The 22,041-nt window shown below is 43.8% G+C and overlaps 1 protein-coding gene across 2 annotated transcripts in view; it reads left to right on the top strand.

Annotated features, from left to right (window-relative positions):
• mettl16 (methyltransferase 16, N6-methyladenosine) overlaps positions 1 to 21,629 on the top strand; it is a 34,028-nt gene extending 12,399 nt beyond the window's left edge. For both annotated transcript variants that reach the window (XM_034097408.2, XM_034097407.1), the window contains exons 3-10: positions 6,647 to 6,834; positions 7,647 to 7,787; positions 8,325 to 8,440; positions 8,662 to 8,804; positions 11,246 to 11,315; positions 12,933 to 13,022; positions 18,863 to 19,036; positions 20,752 to 21,629. In XM_034097408.2, coding sequence (XP_033953299.1) covers positions 6,647 to 6,834; positions 7,647 to 7,787; positions 8,325 to 8,440; positions 8,662 to 8,804; positions 11,246 to 11,315; positions 12,933 to 13,022; positions 18,863 to 19,036; positions 20,752 to 21,456 — 1,627 coding nt within the window. In that variant the 3' untranslated portion in view covers positions 21,457 to 21,629. The remainder of the gene's footprint in view (positions 1 to 6,646; positions 6,835 to 7,646; positions 7,788 to 8,324; positions 8,441 to 8,661; positions 8,805 to 11,245; positions 11,316 to 12,932; positions 13,023 to 18,862; positions 19,037 to 20,751) is intronic.
• The last annotated feature ends 412 nt before the right edge of the window (positions 21,630 to 22,041 follow it).

Here is a 22,041-nt window from a genome sequence, read left to right as displayed (position 1 = left end):
AAAATACCAAACAGTTCACCCATTGCAGCCATGCCTCATACTGCTCATACCCCTCTTTTGCAGCCCTGTTAGAGAAACACGGATTTTGGGTCCTTAGCTTGAAAAAAAAAAAAAGAGGAGGCGGAGCTAATGCCTGATCAGAATTCTACCGGAAATAAAGTTAAAAGATAAAACGCTATCCTGTTCTAAACCACATCAAAGATTATTTCTGAAACAGTATGGAGCTCAAATGCTTTTTCTCTTGCGGGTTTATCACAAGGTGAGTTCCTTTTTTTTATTTCCTGCTTTTTAAACAGTACTACAGTACAGGTTAGCTCTGAGTGTTAGCGAGGCTTGCTAAACAAAGACGAGATTACGTCCAAAACACGTCAGGCATTGTTTCTGATAGCAATTTTCTGTGGGTCCGCTGCCGATTTCACGTCAGATCGGCAGCAAATCTGTATCCGCTCGTTGTACCCCTGTTTTTAAAAGATTTGGGTACGGAGGAAAAGAGAGGGTTTTATTTTCTGACGCTGCGTGAGTTCTCCGATGCACCGGGGACACATATTTATGTATAAAAGACATCACAAAGTGCATTTTGCATGATGGGTCCCCTTTAATGTATATTTTCTTGTGTCTGATGCATTGTGAGAATGAACGTGCATATATATATTTACTTGTGTGACACGCATTGAAGAACGCAAGTTAACCGCAAGTTTACCTTGACTTTCTAATGCTTCTAATGCCATTTTTGCCGAGGTTCAAGGCATTGGCTACAGACAAACAGTGCAATTTCTCCCACTAGTTCAAGCCATCATACTGTATGTATGTATTGAATGTGTGTGTGTATACAGGGGTGCCGTTTACCGACAGGCAAGTGCTTGGACCAGATGGGGGCCCCTAAATAAAGTAGATTAATCCAATCCAATCCAACTTTATTTATATAGCACTTTAAAACCTCCAGACCAAAGTGCTGTACAGAGAGATACATGAAATATAAAATCACACAGCTCAGCTCACAAAACATAAAATAAATACATTTAAAATAAAAGATACAAACCAGAATAAACAATAACAATTTCAAAATATTTTTATTTATTTTTTAAAAACATAAAAAAAGAGTAAGAAGGTCCACAGCAACGACAGCATGAAACACCCTTTAATTTACCTCAACGACATGTCGGGAAACCCCCTCAAGGGGGCCCCATGCATAGCGCGCAGAAACTATAGGTTACTTACGTAACCCCAGTCTCAGAGTAACATGAAGTGAGATGTCTCACTATGGGATGCGCCTCATCGCGGAGCAAACAGAAGCATCAATCTCATTACGCCGATCCTGATTGGCTGGTGATCTTGACGTCAGCGTCAGGGAAATCACCCCCTATAAGTAGCTTGCGCCACAACGCATGCGTCATTCAAAATAAGCACCTCTTCTCGCTTCACCATAGCAAGGAGGGCCGTCTGGTGAGACATCTCACTTCATGTTACTCTGATAACTGGGGTTACGTAAGTAACCTATAGTTCTCATTCATAACACTCCGTTCGATGTCTCACTATGGGATATTGTAGCTCCCGTATTGCCAGACGAGCTTATCTCGAAAATCACCGATCAACCAGAATTTAACAGGTAGAGTCCCGACTCAACAAGGTGCCCAGCACTGCTCGGGCCACGCTTGGAGCGGAGACGTCTAGCCTGTAAAAGCGGACAAAAGTGAGCGGCGAGGACCAGCTCGCCGCTGCACAGATGTCTTGGATGGAAACACCCTTGAACAAAGCCCAGGATGTAGCCAGGCCCCGAGTCGAGTGAGCCCGCAGACGCGAAGGTGCTTGCAGATTCTGACTCGTATAGGCCAAAGTAATTGCCTCCACAATCCAGTGGGAGAGCCGTTGCTTAGTAACAGGCTTGCCCTTGTGAGGGTTAGCCCAGGACACGAAGAGTTGGTCATTAAGACGAAGCTCCTTTGATCTGTCCATATATGTGTGTAAAGCCCGGACTGGACACAACAGATCCTGCTGCTGCTCCCCCGAGGAAACCAGCTGCGGAGGAAATGCCTCAATGTCAATTGGGGTACACGAACCAACCACCTTTGGTGTAAAGGCAGGGTTGGGTTTCAACAACACTCTCGTTTGCCCTGGGGCGAACTGAGTGCATGAAGGATGTACAGACAGTGCATGAATATCACTGACCCGCTTGGCGGATGCCAGGGCCAGTAACAGCACTGTCTTGAGTGACAGATGTTTCATGTCAGCTCCCTCCAGGGGTTCAAATGGGGTCATTTTGAGCCCATTTAAAACCACTGCCAGGTCCCATAAGGGCACCAGCGACCTGGAGACAGGGAGGAGCCTGCGAGCTCCCTTCATGAAACGGCAAACCTAAGGATGTTGGCTAGCCGTCTTACCTTCAAAGCCCACATGGCATGCAGCAATAGCAGCCAGGTACACCTTGATCGTGGAGAAAGCTCTGTGTTTATCGATCAAGTCCTGTAGAAATGATAAAATCACCCCGACAGGACATTGAAAAGAGATGTGTCCTTCTTGAAGGCACCACTCCTCAAACACCCTCCACTTAGAGTCATAGAGAGACCTGGTGGAGGAAGCTCTCGCACTCTGAATAGTGTTTATCACCTTCTGAGGGAGTCCCACTGTATTCAGATTGTACCACTCACGGGTCAGGCCCATAGTGCCCCGCGCTCTGGGCGTGGGTGAAGGATCGCCTCCCCCTGCCTGAGACAATCTGTCCCTGCGTGGTGGGGGCTGCCACGGCTGCCCGCACAACAGCTGATATATCTCCTCCAGCCCGTACGTTGCGGGCTAGGGCGGAAACATCAGGATAAGTGTGTGGCGTTGCTCCTTCACTCTGGCCGGAGTTAAGGGGAACAGAGCCAGGGGTGGGAACACGTACAGAGGACCCGGAGGTCAGTTGTGTACGAGTGCGTCCCCGCCTAACAGTGCGTTTAAATCGTGCATTAAAGAGAACAGCTGTCATTGAGCATTTTTTCAACAGATTTAACGCGGCTCCGCCGTAACGCACCCACAGCGGACTCCCGATCCTTGGATGAGGAGTCCAGTCTGCATAGAGTGGTGCACCTCTGGACAGTAGTTCTGTCCCGAGGTGCATCACTCCCGGTACCTGTGTCGCTCTCAGAGAGAGGAGACGTCTGCCGCTCCAAGGGATCAGTTTGTGTGCCAGTGTGTGTGACTGGAGACAACGCAACCTCCCTTGGCGGTTCATACACGATATCGTGTTGTCTGTCCTCACGAGGACATGGTGTCCTCTGAGAGAAGGCAGGAAGCGTTTTAGGGTGGGGACCACCGCTAAAAGCTCCGTGATTTACGTGCGCCCGCTGGAGGTCTCTGCTCTAGAGACCTCTCACCGGGCGACCTTCGTAAATACCTTATCAGCCTGTCTGACATGCGTCCGTGGTGACCTGACCACCTTCCGTGAAAGGACAGCACCCGTAGGCGCGTCCCGCACTAGAAAAGTCGGGTGTAGTGCCACTACGCATTACATAATAACCAATACTCTTTGTTTAGTTTTATTATGAGACCCATGTTGAGCGGGTGCTTTACGAGGACATTTGTCTGCGTAATCTGACTCTGCTCGGCGGGCATTATAGATAAAACCCTTCTCTCCAGAATATGGGTTGACTCTCTCTGGGCTTGTGAAAACATAAAAAAAGATAATGTGTAACTGTTTTGAGAAGCCCAGGCAGATGTCGTGAGTATCTCCTGCTGTATGCTCCTTAGAGCCAGCTGAGATGTCACGCTTACGGCTCCAGCCGGCACTGCGCATGCGCGTGACGGTGGTGCCTTCACGACCCCAGCCGGCACTGCGCATGCGCGTGACGGTGGTGCCCTTAAAGCCCCAGCTGGCACTGCGCGTGCGCGTGACGGTGGTGCCTTCACAGACTCGTCAGTAATCCGCCTTTTGAGAGATGCCGTAGCTGCTCTCAGAAGGGGAACAATTGACGGGCTGTTTATTGGCTTCATTGATTTTCTTTGAATTTTTTTGCTCTCGACAGGTGGGATGGGAGAAAAGATATTACCACCTTGTCCTTAATCCGGAGAAAAGGACGGTGTGGGTCTTTTATTCCCGGAGAATACTGACTGGTGTGGCAGTATGCTCCTCTAATCCTTTCTTCCTCCGTGGAGAAGAGAAAAGAAAAAACGTCCTCGCTACCGTGGTGTCGGTAGAGAGGGAGTGAGCTAGCAACAGGTGTGCTGCTAGCTTGAAAAATCGGACCTACCTTACTTTCTCGGGTAAGAGAAGGGCGAGGTCGATTTTAAATACTAACGGCGTTAGTACTACCGTCTTCCTGCGAAGCAGAAGGAGTAGCCGGCGAGTGCCCGTCGACCGAAATGGGTATTTGGGTTCAGTCTGTGGACAGTGAAGCTTGCCCGTCTACTATAGAGATGTGCTCTGAAGCGAGAAGAGGTGTTTGAATGACGCATGCGTTGTGGCGCAAGCTACTTTTAGGGGGTGATTTCCCCTGACGCTGACGTCAAGATCACCAGCCAATCAGGATCGGCGCAATGAGATTGATGCTTCTGTTTGCTCCGCGATGAGGCACATCCCATAGTGAGACATCGAACGGAGTGTTATGAATGAGAACTGCTTCTTAATTTCAGTTTTGTTGCTCCGCTCCGGGGAGGGGGGGGAGACTTTACTGGCATTGATCCGGACCATTGACCTTGTATAAAATTCACAAGTGGACCTTGAGTACCCCTGCTATAGACTTGTTTTTATGTCATTGGATTCTGGTCATTAAATGTGCCTAGCAAGTGAGAGAAAAATGGAAATGGGAGGCCTTTCTGTGTTGTGAAGTATCACAAAAGAAGAGCTGAATACTGAGAGCACAACATTTCAGCTCTTTATGTGTAATTGATATGTGAAGAGAAAGACAAAACAAAAACAGAGGTTGGCTTTTTCTTTAGATCTCAGAGTTATTTCTCCATCTCTACCAGCAGTATGTGTTTTTCTTTTTTACACTCACACCAAACTGGGGAGGTGCCAGACGCTGCCATCGCCAGGATGTGTCTAATTACATCTGCCAAGGTGTGAAAGCGCTCAGCGAAGCTTTAATTATACCTATTTTGCCCACTCGTTCTGTCTGCCGCACTCGTGCACGCCTGTGTGACAGCTGAAATCATTAAACATGTCGAGAGGAAATGAGTGGGACTGAGAACTGGGAGTAAGAAGTGTGAGGCCTCAGCAGCGTGGAAATGTGAATTTCATTGTCATTAGCAAGAGATTGTGGACGGCTGCTTATCTCCCTATTGTCCTTCATCTGCTTGTGTGTGTGTGTGTGTGTGTGTGTGTGTGTGTGTGTGTGTGTGTGTGTGTGTGTGTGTGTGTGTGTGTGTGTGTGTGTGTGTGTGTGTGTGTGTGTGTGTGTGTGTGTGTGTGTGTGTGTGTGTGTGTGTGTGTGTGTGTGTGTGTGTGTGTGTGTGTGTGTGTGTGTGTGTGTGTGTGTGTGTGTGTGTGTGTGTGTGTGTGTGTGTGTGTGTGTGTGTGTGTGTGTGTGTGTGTGTGTGTGTGTGTGTGTGTGTGTGTGTGTGTGTGTGTAATGCAAGTAATGGGGTTCAGTGCAGAGAGCTGCAGCAGGCTGGAGGGGCGCAGGGTTAATGAAGTGCAATATTAAGAGCAGATTGGTAAATGACTGTCAGGCACCTCATTGAAAAAACAAGAGGATCAGCAATCCACTAAATTAAATCATCCTTAAAGGGGAAATATCATTTCATACTGCATGGGTTTTATTTGTGTTGCTATGGTCACTGTTCTTTCAGTAAAAATAACCTTCAGGTTCCCTTTAACAAGAAAACTGAGGCTAACAGGTTAATTATTATTACCAAACCGGTCTCTTCAAACCAAGAGTATCCAATCTCCAGGGCTGGAAATGTGTTAAACTCTCTATATACCACCTCGCTTTAAAAAATATAAACATGCCATTTATATTTATTTATTTGATTGACCCTTAATTAGAATGGGCATTCTTGAAATAAAATTCATCGTCAATTAAGATTCAGCCGTTTAATCCTACAGGCCCCAGAATACTGGGGACAGGAACAAACAAACTTAAATGTAAGACTAAACAATGGTCTCCATCAATAATTGGATTTTTTCTACAATGTTGTGAGCAACCATGATGTGGTGGTGTTCTGCACAGGGCATGAGTCTGGAAAAGTGGAAGTGAAAGCAGTTGGCTACTTCGCTGAGAAGCTGGAGGTGTGCAGCCTGTCTCACTAGCTGCACCTGACATTTTCATTACTCAAAAAAGGCCGTAAAGGATCACACACACATTGCATTTCTTCTGACTGCTTCAAAGTCAACTTGTGTTTTGCCAGATATAAGTCTTTATGCTGTAGAAAATGTTCAGTTGCATCTGCAATAATTGAAGTAAGCATTTTGGTAATGTTGCTACAGACACCCAGTTGAAAATAGTTCCAATATGTAAATATTGAACAATTACATTTCTAAGTAGCTGGACTAGAAATAACAGACTAGTAGTAGGCAAGTAGTTTAGATAATTTGAGGGACTACAATATAGCATTATAGTCCCTCAAATAAACGAAGGGCCGAAACAAAACAAAAATACCTAGTTGGTTAATGAATCTAATGTTTCCTGTTACCGTGGGATTTAAATGCTCGGCCATGTTTCTTCTCCAGTGTGAACTTCAAAGAGCCGGAGGCAGTGCGAGCGCTGACCTGCACCCTGCTGAAGGAGGACTTTGGTTTGTCCATCGAGATTCCTCTGGAGCGCCTCATCCCCACCGTGCCCCTCCGCCTCAACTACATCCACTGGGTGGAGGACCTCATCGACGGCCAGAAGCAGCCGCGCAGAGGCATCGACATCGGTACCAGCACTACTTTTTGTGTCATTTTCTTCACATCTTTTAAAGTCTACTTGAACGGACAATATATTTGTCCAATTGCCAAACCCTACTAGCAAGGGTGCAGAACTGGAACATAGGAGAATGCTTTTTATTATACATTTAACATGCATCAAGCTAACAGCACAAGACAAAAGAGGTACTCGAGGAAAGGAAAGTATAGTAGCTCAGCTGTCGTGTGGAAAGAATGCAAAAAACATGTTGAGACTTCAGGATAATTAGCTATGAGACCCCTGCTCTTGTTTGTTCTGGATTCGGCTGACAGCAGCTCAGAGCGGCACACACAATGTCAGTCGGTGCTTCCAGCTGGTTCACATGAGCCCACTATTTCCAGTGATCCTAGCACTTAGCAGCTAAAATCCCAATCCACATGTCACAGCGTGGTTGCCGTTCTGCCTGTCAGAGAAAAAACTGTTTGTTGTTGCGTGTATGTGTGTGTTTGTGTGCTCTTAAGGACCTCAGGGCACTGATTGGTGACCCTGAATCTTTCTGTAAGCAGATTGAAGCTGTCTGCTCTCTGATGGATCACCACTGGGCGTTTCCTTTACTAACTGGTGCCACTTTTATCTGAGCCTGCGCTGCCTCATGCAGCTGCTGTCGTCTTTGGATGATTTAATAACAGCTTCTGGAACTGACTTCTATTGTCCATTATATTCTCTTTACCTTTTTACTTTAAACAACTTTTTTCCATATTGTTCAATTAAACTCATAACCATTTATCATCTTGATGAAGTTACACATCCTAAAGCTGCCAAACATATGTGTGTGTTCCTCAGGCACTGGTGCGTCCTGTATCTACCCCTTACTGGGAGCCACCATGAACGGCTGGTACTTTCTGGCCACGGAGGTGGACGACATCTGCTTTGACTACGCTATGAAAAACGTGGAGCAGAACAGCCTGTCTGACCTCATTAAAGGTAAATGTGGTTCACTCATCCTGAAAAACTGTCTATCTCAAGACATTAAAGTGGCACATTTAAACCTTAAAGTCTTTCAGTGTAGTTTTTTTACATTTTCTTAGATAATTATTCTTATAGAGTGTATGTAACTTTGGCTAAACTTTCCCCAATTTGGCTAAAATAACACTACGTGGGATTATGTTGAATGCGAAAATGTAGAGTAACATAATAATATAATAATAAAATAAAAAGCACAAAAAAAGAGGCGTGTCTGCAAAATCTATTTTAAGTTTGCTAACATTAGCCACCAAACACAACTAGTTATAACAAACCAAGGAATGTTTTGCAGCTGTTGTTTTTAATTGCACACTGTCTCTTAGTATGATAAAAGGCCACCGGTTTAGACTGATACTAATTTCTATCAATTTAATTTTGTGTGGAACAGCCTGAATTTGTAAGTTGTTTAGACTTGTTTCTCCAAACTGCTCTCACGATTAGCTAAAACATTACATGTAGGCAACCTAACGTACCTCATCTGTGTTTACCCTTTCCTAGTGGTCAAAGTCCCTCAAAAGACTTTACTGATGGACGCCTTGAAAGAAGAGACAGAAATAGTGTACGACTTCTGCATGTGCAACCCTCCTTTTTTTGCCAATCAGCTTGAAGCAAAGGTGAGTTTCTCCCTACCTACAATCTGGCTTAAACAGTTCTTGTAGCCCAAAACCCAGGGACATTAACAACTACTGACTCAAAGATGGCTTCAGCTCACAGTGGCACGAAATTGGAAAAGCTGCTCATGATAGTAAACACTGTTCTGTGTTTGTTGACATGATAGTAACAGTCTCTAATAGGATTCTATGTTAATCTCTGTCTGTCTTGCTGCTCTCTCCAGGGGGTAAACTCCAGGAACTCACGGCGACCTCCTCCCAGTTCAGTGAACACAGGCGGGGTGACGGAGATCATGGCGGAGGGCGGGGAACTGGAGTTTGTCAAGAGAATCATTCATGACAGCCTGCAGCTAAAGAAACGCTTGCGGTGAGACAAAGAGTCTGACTGTGACCTGCAGAATCAGACCTGAGACAAATGGGAGATGCAGGTGTTTTTGTTGTGTGTGTAAAAAGCAAATGTAAACCAGATTCATTGATCTGAATCACACACAGGGACTGCAACAATTCAGGGTTACACATATCTAAAGTGGCAGATGGATGAACAAGAGTGCTGCAGTTCGGTTCTCTATGAAGAGCTTTGTGAGGTTTAAATGGCCGCTGAGAGCCCCAGTGAAGGGGGGACTCTAAGAGGTGAAATTTGCAGATGGGTCGCTGCACATTAATGGAGCTGTCACCCACACTTGTTTTAATGATCCTGGCACAAGCAGCCCCTGTACTGTATCCGGGAGCCCACAGGGAACAGCTGTGTTTGGGTGGGAGAGTCTCCAGAGCCCGTCACTCTACCCCCTCCTGTATAGAGGGCTGTCACCGTGGCAGCAGAGTGAGACACGGATACAGGGAGCTGCAGAGTGGGGCTATTAAAACTGATTAGACATGCCACACCTGCTATGCTTCGTACAGGGGTGTGTGTGTGTGTGTGTGTGTGTGTGTGTGTGTGTGTGTGTGTGTGTGTGTGTGTGTGTGTGTGTGTGTGTGTGTGTGTGTGTGTGTGTGTGTGTGTGTGTGTGTGTGTGTGTGTGTGTGTGTGTGTGTGTGTGTGTGTGTGTGTGTGTGTGTGTGTGTGTGGGGAACCCTGAGAGGGAGCACTCTTAACGGTTGCCTGCTGCTCTGTGTAGACAGGAAGTGGAACCTGTCATATTTAACATCTTTGAGGCTCGGGTCGAACCAACCGGAGCCGTATGTCACTCCTAAATGCATGCTGGGACACCAGAGCCACCCTGTGTCCATGGAAACACTACCAGCTCTAGCGATTGGTCCTCTGAGACGCTCTCAGTGTCACCCCGCCCTGCCCCTCCCTCCCTCTTATTTCCACTGAAGTGTAATTACTGTCAGTTAGGGCCAAGCCACCTTAATTCCCAGACCGAGACACACTTCCAAAAACCCCGGTTAGAAATTAGGTAATACTCCTCATTTATCATGCCATTGATATGAATATTAGCATCTGTGCTCATAAGAGTGTAATCATACATGCTTCAACATGTGAATAGAGAACATGGATGCCGACGCAGCTGCTCTAGGTGTGTGTGTGTGTGTGTGTGTGTGTGTGTGTGTGTGTGTGTGTGTGTGTGTGTGTGTGTGTGTGTGTGTGTGTGTGTGTGTGTGTGTGTGTGTGTGTGTGTGTGTGTGTGTGTGTGTGTGTGTGTGTGTGTGTGTGTGTGTGTGTGTGTGTGTCCTACTGTGTCAAAAATTGGGGAACATCTGTGAATATTAGAGCTGTTCAATATTTCATTGTGTCAACCCAGGCTGACATGTTGCTCTCCTCCCCTTTACCCCTCTGGGGCATACTCATAACCCCCCTAAACTGAATACAAATCATTGCCCTTTCTCTCCATCAGTAACGAGTCAAAACAGTTTTTTCATCTGCAGTCGTTTAGTGAGAGACTGTAGCTTTGTGACTTAAGGAATAAATATAGGACTGTTAAGGAATATGGCTGTTTACAAGGGCTTGGTTTTGAACACAAGTCAGTGACTGAAACTGAGACTTGGCTTGAAAGATGATTATAAAAATGATTGGTAATTAGTTAATAAATTATTTTTGTTATCAACTTATTATTGAAAAGAAAATGTGTTTACCTCAAAATTATGCAGAGAAGGCTGTAGTACATTAATTGAGAGAAGAGGCTTGTTCTCCCCACAAGCAATGTTGTGGCCTGAAAGGTGAAAACACGTGCAATAAAATAACTTGTTGCTGCTCAGAAAAGCTTTTTGCTGTGGTCGCCCATTTGTAAGTGACTCAGATGAATTTTATGAAAAATGGTAAACTCAGGGCTTCTATCGTCCACATTTTGTTGGTGATTTTAGTGAATAGATCGATTAAAGTTAACAAAACAATGATTTACACCCCTGAGCTTATATGGATATCTTTTTACTTTACATTATCACAACTATTGTGAATTTTATGTTTTTTTTCTCTAAGCTGTGGCGATTAAATAAAAGGAGATGAGGTTTAAATAATACCTAATAAAACTCAACAAACCCTGACATGGTTTGTGTTTCCTTTCAATCTGACTTCCTGATGTGTTTACCTCTCCTCCATCTCCATCTCCCCGGCTGGACTCTTATTGATCAGACCAACCCATCCTCTTTATTGCACAGCAGAGATTATTGATCAGGCTTCCACCGAGGGACGACTTCAAATGAGCTTTTTCTCCACTGTGGCCCGTACACAAACATACGAATATTTTTCTCGTCTCATGTTTTACTTTTGCGTTTGTGTTGCTCTTCCGGGTCGTTTGATCTCTGCTTTGTAGTTCATGCCCGAAATCTCAGCTTCACACAGCTGGTTAATGTGGATTCTTCTTTCTGCAGGTGGTACAGCTGCATGTTGGGGAAGAAATGTAGCTTGGCACCTTTGAAAGAAGAGCTGAGGAAACAAGGGGTGAGTATCAACACACAAATAAATCTGCATCCTCTGAAGTCAATGCTCGTGCAGGAAGGTGCCCCTTCTGTGTTGGTTTGATAATGTCTCGTTAAAACAATCTTAGCCTTCCCTCTCGAACCACAACACTCCTCTGGGACTTTCTATTGACGTAAGAAACAGACGGCCGTCACCATCAGAGCAGCAGAAATCCAGATGAATAAAACGCATCAGCTCTTTCCAATATGCTTAGTGAGCACGGTCACAAATGAGCCTCCAAGGAGTGGATCTCTAAGCTCTGCATGACTGAATCACACGGCTCTCTGTAGATAACATGAATTAGCGTCATTAGCCCAACTAATAGCCCAGCACATGACTGCTGCAGGCCGCGGGTCCTGTGCCAGTCACTCCCCTCTCATGCTCAATAAAAGAAAAAGCTCCACCTGCCATCCCTCAAAGCTCCTCGAGAGGTTCTCATCAGAGTGAGTGCAGCGTTGGCTGGCGGCCAGAGAGGAGACTGACTCTTTTTAAAAGTGTTTGTAAACAGAAAACCGGCCTAGTTAATATGCTAATGCTTTTATCACCCATTACCCCTCTTCTCTCCAGTGTCTCCTCATCCATCTCTGTGTTTCTTAATTTAGCAAATGTCTCAAATACAGAGCTCTTTGACCTCTGACCTTTTATCACAGTGACCTTTCTCCTCATATATCCTTATTCAGCCCTGAGAGACACCTAAAGTGCTCTGTTAGCAGAACGGTTTTCACACCACAAGAGTGAGTGTTTTTCACATCATGGGTCTTTATTTTCGCACCCACTATAAGAGAAGTGCTCATCAAACCGTAACTAACGGCACGAAGAAATGCATTTAAGGAGTGAAGAGTCCAAAGCTGCGTTCACACCGCAGTACTTTTCCCACTTTAGTTCCGATATAGTTCCGAAATGTCACGTTCACACCAAAAATAACCGGATCTAAAATTAGTTCAACAGAACCTTTTTTAGCAGGTACTTTCGTGGGAGAAAAAGGTTCCTATGTCTGATTGGCTGGGCGGACTGCAAACCACGCCCCGTAAAACTCCCAAAAAGTTTTGTGAAGCCGCCATTTTATTATCCTCGCATTAGCATTATTAGCATTAGCCCAGCGCACAAACGCAGTTTATGGCAACACAAAAGAAAATATGGGAGCGGGGAGACAGTCTCTGTCTGCTGTATATCATCTGGTTATGTAAAAATGTTATACTAATCATAATCTCAAAATTCAACCAAATAATTCATTATCTTTTGCTGTTTTATAAATCTAATAAAGTTGATATTTTTATGTATAATTTGAATTTCATAATTAAATCATTAAAAGTATTTTTTTCATGCCACTAAAAACACCTTGATTTGCAAGTTCTATTTTTACCATGACACTGCCAGAAATAACAGCATAACCAGAAAATAACATAGATTTATCGGTCGATTCATATATCCGTTTGTTTGCTCTAATTTCCATAATATTCAATATTTGGCTCATTACATTGCAAACCTGCTTACTGTTGATTAGACTGTTTGTGCATCGTGAAATCATCATCATAATCATCACCTCCGTGCAGCTGGAGTTGTTGTGCTAATCATACCTCTATCCTCTTTTGTTCTCAGGTACCCAAAGTAACACACACAGAGTTCTGCCAGGGCCGGACGATGCGATGGGCGCTGGCCTGGAGCTTCTATGATGATGTGATTGTTCCGGTAAGTCTGAGCAGATTTTATTTCTCTGTGTGCTCTTGAAGGACTCAAGCCTCATTGCAAAATCTAGACTCAACAGAATGTTTTGTGTCACTTTGGGCGGATACATTTATCATACCAAGAAATAGGGAGCAGCTGAAATTGCCTCTTGTCTTTTCTTACGACTTTTTGATGAAAAACGAGAGAATTAGGTGAAGGAAGGATGTTAAGGAGAAATCATGCTAAAAAAAACTGGAGGATCTGACTGTAGTTACACTAGGTTACATATTTTTAGTAAAGCAACTTTTAAAAAAGATGAAAATATTATATTCCTATATTTAAGTGAGTAAATGACTCAATGTTGATCAATGGATGTAAAGATTCCTGTACATCACACCTCCAAAAAGGATGTTTACAATTTATCCAGTGCACAGTTGAACAGCAATGTCAGATGTTATTGACGGTGAAATGTCACATTCAGGGAATTGGGAGGACATTGTGTCCTTTCCCTTGGTAACGTATTGTCCTGTGTGTCCTATCCCATAGGAGATAAGAAAGGAAGCATTTAATCTCCCTTCCTGAGCATTTAGAGAATTCGACTAGCTCTTATCATGGCTGCTCTTTCCGATCACTCTTCTCAGTCAGGAACTTTCCTAAGCTAAAAACACTGTTTGACCACAAATAACTTGCATATGGTTTGTCAAATGTTCATGTTGGTAATGTTTTAGTCATTTAGTTTCTTGAACTGGATATTTCCAAAACCCCAAAGCCGCCTCCCCAATTCTCCACCACCTCCATCCTCCCGCCCTCCAGCTCCGATCCATTAGTAGCACTTACTCCTTCCTCCTCCTCTGGGGAGACCTTTATGTGATTTTAACATGCCGTATCCAGGCAACAGTTGCCAGGGCAGGACTGTGTGCGCGTTTCATTGTTTTGTCTGGACAGTGAGAGAGTTGGAGATTAATAGAAAGAAGGGGCAGTAAAGTAGCCACACTGGCTACATCACTAATAATGATCTTGGTGTGACGACAGATGAAGGTAGAGGCGGTCAGCTCTCTGTCACAGTGACGGGGTTGTTTTCTTCTTTTCGACTCCTCTCTGTTTTGGCCTTTCAGCATAAAAGCAGTTGAGCAGAATGATTGGCCTACATTACTTCCTCCTCCTCCACTTTGACGCACATCCACTGCCATTTACACCCGAGAGCGGCCAGCATCATCACAGAGCATACCCTGTGTGTGTGTGTGTGTGTGTGTGTGTGTGTGTGTGTGTGTGTGTGTGTGTGTGTGTGTGTGTGTGTGTGTGTGTGTGTGTGTGTGTGTGTGTGTGTGTGTGTGTGTGTGTGTGTGTGTGTGTGTGTGTGTGTGTGTGTGTGTGTGTGTGTGTGTGTGTGTGTGTGTGTGTGTGTGTGTGTGTGTGTGTGTGTGTGTGTGTGTGTGTGTGTGTGTGTGTGTGTACGCACGCACATATGACAGACATGTAATTCCTTGCATGGTTGACTACCCTAAACCCTGCATGCGTGTGTTCCTATAGACGGCTGGAATATGTACGTGCATGGGGGTGCTCATTAATGTTACATATAGACTTCAACATATGGGACATGCATGCAGACGTGATGTGAAATGTTAACATTTGCAGTAAAATAGATTTCCGTCTTGATTCAGACTAGGGACCACCAGGTTTCTATTATTGTCGCATTACCATCATCAAATATTTGGAGGTATAAGTTTGAAAGTGATGATACCTTACCTCTGTAGCCTGCTGAAGGCTGCATATGGCCACTACTAGCATAACATACAAAGTCTGAACTGTCAGTGGTACCGATGCATTTTGGGTAATATAATAGTGGTTTTTTTAATGTATTAAAACAAGTTCCTTGACAGTGAGTCTCACACAACATGGAACACATGAAATATAAAACTAGCTTTTTGATTTGTTGGTTGTGAAGAAATTCAACATTGAATTCTGCTTTTTAAAGGAGGAACAATATAATATATTCTCATTGCCAAGAGGGAAAGATGCAGATAATGCTGATAATATTAATTGGACTGAAGGAAAACAAGATGCAGATAAAGAAATCCAGCAGAAACAGACAAAGGGGTGGAGTCTGTGGATAGTGAGATTAGAGCACATGTAGGAAGAAAAGACGGAGACAGCCAGGCTTTATCTGAGCCCTGAGGCGATGGTGCTCATACAGGCCTCTGGCAAGAGTAAGGTCCAGAGGTCAGGGGTCCAGGCGGGGGGCTTTGGGACTTGACAAAACAGAAATGGGGATTGGGAGATGACCGGTGATCAGAGTATGATTTACAATGTATGCCTGAAGGTGAAATCTGCAGCATTTCTTGTGTGTGTGGGGGTGGATGTGTGTGTGTGTTTGTGCATGTGCTTCCCATCATGATGGATGATTGAATGACATTATATCTGGAGAGAAGCGCTCTTATTGGACTTGAAGGCTTTTAGTGTGGCTAGTTTTCAAAAATAGGCCAGGCTTTTGTTGTGAGGTTATTGTGAGGTCATTTATACATATTGTGTGTGTGTGTGAGAGGGAGAGCATGCAGTGAGGTGAGAGTGTGTAAGTGGGATTAATAATGGAGTGAAGGAGCGGAATCAGAAGAGGATGTCATTCAGTGGAGAGGTGTGTGTGTGTGTGTGTGTGTGTGTGTGTGTGTGTGTGTGTGTGTGTGTGTGTGTGTGTGTGTGTGTGTGTGTGTGTGTGTGTGTGTGTGTGTGTGTGTGTGTGTGTGTGTGTGTGTGTGTGTGTGTGTGTGTGTGTGTGTGTGTGTGTGTGTGTGTGTGTGTGTGTGTGTGTGTGTGTGTGTGTGTGTGTGTGTGTGTGTGTGTGTGTGTGTGTGTGTGTGTGTGTGTGTGTGTGTGTGTGTGAACAGACAGGTTTGGCTCGATGGATTTTTATTGATTTGCTCTCCTTGCACAAAGAGCTGCAGGGCTTACAGAGCGTGGAGAAAAAAGGGAAAAGAAACGTCTTTGAGAGACATAAGAAATGAAAGAAGCTCAAACAAACAGCAAGACAATGCAGAGATCATTGTCAAGCCATCAATTCATAAATATGTCCATCTCTTCTAACATGCATCTATCATGACTGTCATTATAACAAAAACAATCTGACTGATATATTTATTTTAGGAATGTGAATGTATTTTTCACTTTTTATTTAAAAACATGTTATTCTTTAATTCTAGTACATAGTACAATAAGAAGATGCTGCAAAGTCTTGTTATGCTCTAAAATGAAGGAGTAATAAAAGTTGCCCAGTGCAGCAGTGTGAAGGTCACAGTCTGCTCCTTCCCCCGGCTGTTTGTAGGTCAGTCGGCCATGCTGTCTGCTCCGTCACAGTGCAGTGTGGCTGCAGACCCCCGCTGCCTCCCCACTTTAAACCAGCCTGCAGTGACTCGCCAGTGCGGCGTTGACTTATTTTACTGCAGTGCACGTGAAGGGGACGTTCCCCTGCAGAGCGTCTGTTGTATTCAGACACACTTTGGTAATGTCCTCCACTGCCATCACAGCGTGACATGAGGGGAGTAGAAATGAGGAATGATTTTTAGTTCACAGTCGGCTCAGGAGTGTGTGATTCGAGCGCCATCTTGTGGCGTCTGACACAAATCCATCTTCTGTTGGACCACAGGTTCTGTTTGAGCTTTACAGTTCAGAGTATTAAGTGATGAGCTCTGTTTTTAAGTTAAAAACAGACCGTTAACAAGGTTCTCTTTGAGAAATTAAAACGGTAAATAATTACAAAAGTATGTTTTTTGGTACACTGTACTGCCAAGCAAGAGTGGATAGAAACTGCAAGATGAATGTGTATGAACACAACAAAAAGCACAGTGTGTTTAATAGTGACCGCCCCAGCAAAACTATAAAATCAATAAGTGCTGCAACAATGTCTCAACCAATCGTTCCATCGATTGACAGAAAAATAATAGCCAACTAGTTCGATAATCTATTAATGGTGAGTATTATTACCTGCAAATGCTGAAAATGTAGCATTCACCTTTTTTAAATCTAGAGATTTGAATCTATCTATCTATCTTTTATCATATTAACTGAATATCTTAGGTTACTTTTGTCTCTTCCAATATATTTTTGCTTTGATAAAAGATGTGACAAAACCTGTAGCCTGGCACTGGACGTAGTTACTTTAGGTCGATTATCATTGACGGACAGGGTTGGGAGGGTTACTTTGTAAATGTAATCAGTTACTGATTACTGATTACATGGAAAGTAATCCAAATACAGTTACAGTTACGTGTCTTGAAAAAGTAACGTAATCAGATTACTTTTAGATTACTTTTGGATTACTTTCTTTTTCCATCACAGATGGGTATGTTTTGGTGAACAGGAGACACAAAAAGCAAAAGGAAACTGAACGTGTTTTTACCGTTTTAATGGCGTATCAAGAGCACAACTGAAACATCACATCTGAAACGATGTAACAACATAATACACTTTTTGGGGATGCAGCTTGTGAGGAGTGAAGGACACGGCTTAGAACGGGCGTGTCGCCTTCTGTCCTGCCAGTGTTGGCAGGACATGAATTAAAATGTCGAACTCGGACTTCATTTTAAGGACATTTCGGCCAGGAGTGTAGAGCTATATTTGGTTAAGCACCGGATTGGCCAAACAGGAGAGTGTGTGCACCAGTCTGCCTTGATCTATGAATTCATGTCCGTGACACTCAGTGTCTGCTGCCCACAGCTGTTTTATAGAAGGAAAACCTCCTTCACTTCATGACATCTCTGCAGCACCAGGAGGCAGCGGGAGGGTTAACTCAGCCTCTGTGAAGACGAGCGCGCGGCGCAGTGCCTTTCACACACCGCCTTTCACGCACCGCCTTCACTGTGTATACCTTCAGAAATAATCATTAGTAAGGCTAAAGAGCGACCGCAGGCTGATGTGTTTTAACCACACACACCTATACACACACACACGCGATTTAAACGCAGACTTTTGTTCCTCCATGTTTCGTTGTTATTGTTTCACTGAGCGAGCAGACCCGCGATTTTTTTTCAAAAGCTTTTTTGGTCCATCTGCGGCGGCTCTGATGATTCGAATCGGCTGTACCTACTAGTAATGAATATTACATGTTGAGAGGAAATCTTTCCACCAATAATTCCAATAAGTAATCCAAAATGTATTCACTTCAGGTTTACGAAAGTAACTGTAATCAGATTACTTGTTTTTCAAATGTAACGCGAGCTGAATACAGTTACTTGATTTTTGTATTCTGATTACGTAACGCCATTACATGTATTCCGTTACAACCCAACCCTGTTGACGGAGCACTAGCCTGTGACGTGAAATGTCTGAAAAATGAAAATGATAACAAAACAGACTGGGCTGAGTTTCTCATGGAACAAGTCCCGTGGCCCAAAATGTAACTTGAAAACACAAAAGAGAAGGATAAAAAACATAACACAGTTGATAAAATGAAAAATAGTATTTATGAAATGGGCAATTAGACAAATATAAGCACACAGTTGGGCAAGAACAACATAAAACAGCTCTAAATATTTGTATGCTAAGGGAGCAGGACATCTGTGATATGTCATCTTCAGAAACACTGTATTTCTGTTTTCTTTAGCTTTTTTCAATTGTAATTTTCACGACCTGCTTTATCAATAATTCATGATTTCCTACATATATTTTGAAATATCCTATTGTTGCAAAATAATCGTTTTGAGCGTGGTACCACAGATATCTTTGGCATTGTTGACTTCACCCACACATCTCTATAAGACTGTACCTTTTGATAGTTTTAACTTGTCTTACTTATATTTCGTTGTGCAGACCAATAACACTGTGTGGCTGACTGTTTATTAATGTTCTCCTGATGTCTCTCCCTTTTACCTCAGTCTCCTCCCAGTAAGAAGCGTAAACTGGAGAAGGCGAAGAAGCCGCTTTCCTTCGTACTGCCTAAGGCGGGACTGAAGGAGCTGCAGGCCAAAGCCAAGGCTTTAGGTGGCGCTGCCCGCGGCCCGGTGGACAGCATCGGTGCTCTGCTGGAAAAAACACTCTCTGACCTGAGGGTAAGCTTCAGAGCTGCACTAACACTAAATAGCTGAACGTTACAGAACTGAACCACAGATAGAAGAGTTTAACCTAAAGGGTAACATCTGTACTTTTCAACCTGTACCACATTTCTACATGCTTTTGTGTATATATGAGATTTCATTACGATTCTTCTTCTAGATCGAGACTTGTTAAGACACACTGACAAACAGACCATATCTAGCAAAAGCGCCTTTTTTATATTGTTGTCCGACACATAAATCGATGTCCCCATTAGTCACTTATGGCGCATTTCCACTACAGGGCCTCGCTCGGTATGGCTAGGCCTCGTTAGGCCTTGTTAGGCCTGGCTCACTTTATGCTGCGTTTCCATTACAGTGTAGTAGCTGGGGCAGTAACTATAGTAACGCAGTGTAGGCGGAGCCGTGACGTCATCTTCAATGAGAACCACAGAAAACCAACATCAGCCGTTAGCTGTTTGCACTCAAGCTCACAGCTCCTCATATCTGTTCAGAAACTAGACAAAAGTTAAACAAGTACAAACCACAGACTGCCTATGTCATGGCAAATACAGGTGCTGGTTTATTTATGTCTGTAAAGGCCGTTGTTGTGAGTGTGGATGGTCGGAGCATACACTGCGTTAGCTTAGCCGATCTCCATTTAGAAAACACGCATTTTAAAAGGTTTTTCGCCTGCAAGTCTGCAAACTTGTCAAAGCATTAATTCATGGTTTTTACTAACCGGTATCAGTATGTTGTTACTTCGGCATCATTTTGAAACGTGTATTACAATTAAATCACGTTCAAATATGTTCATTTTGTTGTAGTTGTCGCCCCCTTGCCAGCGATTCTCTCTCTAGTTTAGCATACTCAGCCAGCCTGGTTGTTGGCCCGGAAAGAACCTCGATTTTATGCGGCCAGAAGAACTATGAAATAGTACCCGCTAGCCGGAACTGCGCCAAGTGGAAACGCAACCAAAAACTGGCCGGGCCCGGCACGCTTAAAGCGAACTCCGCGCTGTAGTGGAAATGCGCCATTAGACATAAAACATGGGAAATAGGGTCCATGTTGATAATATCGAAGTTACCATCCAATTTAAGATTAGCTTTCACCCTTTCTAAAAGTTTAGATCTGATGGACTTTACTATTGCTAATAAATATTCTCTGTAGATTTCCCCGTGCTCTTTTCACTCCATGTAATGTTAAACAGAGGTATGTTTTGCTTAACCACAACGCCCTTGCTTGCATTTCGCACATGTGAAGGTTAGTGCGAGGTTAGTTATCCAATGAGAGGGGAACAGCAATGTGGTCTGTCATCACCCCAAATTTAAATTAGGATGGAACAGGTAATAGTTAACAATATAATGTTCATTTAGTAACATAAATTAGGGTTTTTTAAACACAGGAAACCCGCTGAAAACAGACAATATAATTGCAAGAAAGCATTGTTAGTTGACACCATGGAATTAAGGTTGTTTCTCTTCGTTTTTTAATATATATTTGTTCCATATTTAATTCCTCTTTCAAACCAGAGAAACGGTAAAGACTAACGCATTGTTTTTGGATGAGTTTCATTTAGTTTATGTTTGAATGAGATTCTCTTTATGCATTAGTGGTTTTTTGCACTGTTCAGCTAATGGTCACACTTTTCAAGCAATTGATAAGTTCAATACATTTCTACATTTCCACTAAATGTTACCATTACTCAGATTGTTTTCTTTGTGGCTCTGCAGGTGATACACAAACGAGTCCCATGCAGTAAGCAGGAGCAGAGTCTCCTCCTCACAGCTGTGGAGAACACCTGGATCCACTCACGAGAGAAGAGACGTGAGGGCTCGCGTCAGCTGCGAGAGCTTCCCCGTGCTCCTCACCGCGCTGCAACCAGCTCTGCAACCAGCTCTGCAACCAGCTCTGCAACCAGCTCTGCAACCAACTCTGCAACCAGCTCTCAGACCCCTCTGACCACAGCTGCTCCTGCAACAAACCCCGTATTTCAAAACCAGTCCTCTAAAAACAGCACCACCCAGGGGGAAGGTGCTCAAAACAAAGCTGGGTCTGCACAGGAGCCAGAGAGGGTAGAGAATGGCTCCTCTTTAAAGGAGACAAGTCAAGATGTGAAGCTCAATCCAACTGCAGAACAGAAAGACGTGTTGGAGGATGTATCAGGTGAAGACATGGAGTTGTCTACCTGCTCAGAGACGCGGCAGGAAGCAGGCCCACAGGAAGCACCGGTCCCAGCGCAGGAACCGCCCTCTAAGCGACCCAAGAGCCCCGCCGCCCCCGAACACTTCCTGTTTAAATGTCTGCTGAACGTGATGATGGAGGAGTGCGACGTGGTGATCGAGATGCACTGGGTCGAGGGTCAGAGCAGAGACCTGATGAACCAACTGTGCACATACCTGAAGAACACCCTTTTAAGGTGTATTGCGAAGCCGTAAATGAGCAGAAATATTTTTTAATTGGATTATTGAATTCCTTTGGTTTGTTCCAAAGATAATCCACATTATCTTATGCTTTGTACTAGGTCAGTTTACCTTGTAAGACAAACTGTATATTGGTGTTTTGAGTTATAATATGTCTAAACATTTGCAATAAATGTGACTTTTTTTTTAAACAAGGTTTCTTAGTTTTACTTTATAAGAACTTATGACAATGACCAACTTCGTCCCCCCTAACCATTAAGCAATAGCCAAATAACAAGGTTTACACTTACACAACCAAAAAGACATAGATGGGATAAATTACATGTAATTATTATGTTATGATGCAGTACATTTAAATGGCCAATAGAGGACAGTGTGTTTGTTTCTTTTATTACGTTTTGTATTAAGATGAACCCCTTTAATTTATTTTTTAGACTTTGTCTTTTTGAATAGCTTCATGGATCCCAATGTGTCTTAACATTAGGCATGTTTTAATGTACATACAGCCTGTTTAGTTCAGGATGTTCCTGGAGCCGCTGAGTTCTTCCTGCTCCGGGAACCTTTAGTATAGTGGTTCACTATTATTACTCTACTGTAGGC

Source organism: Pseudochaenichthys georgianus, chromosome 13 (assembly GCF_902827115.2).
Source record: "Pseudochaenichthys georgianus chromosome 13, fPseGeo1.2, whole genome shotgun sequence".
NCBI lineage: Eukaryota > Metazoa > Chordata > Actinopteri > Perciformes > Channichthyidae > Pseudochaenichthys > Pseudochaenichthys georgianus.
This window is presented reverse-complemented; position numbering and strand designations above follow the sequence as displayed.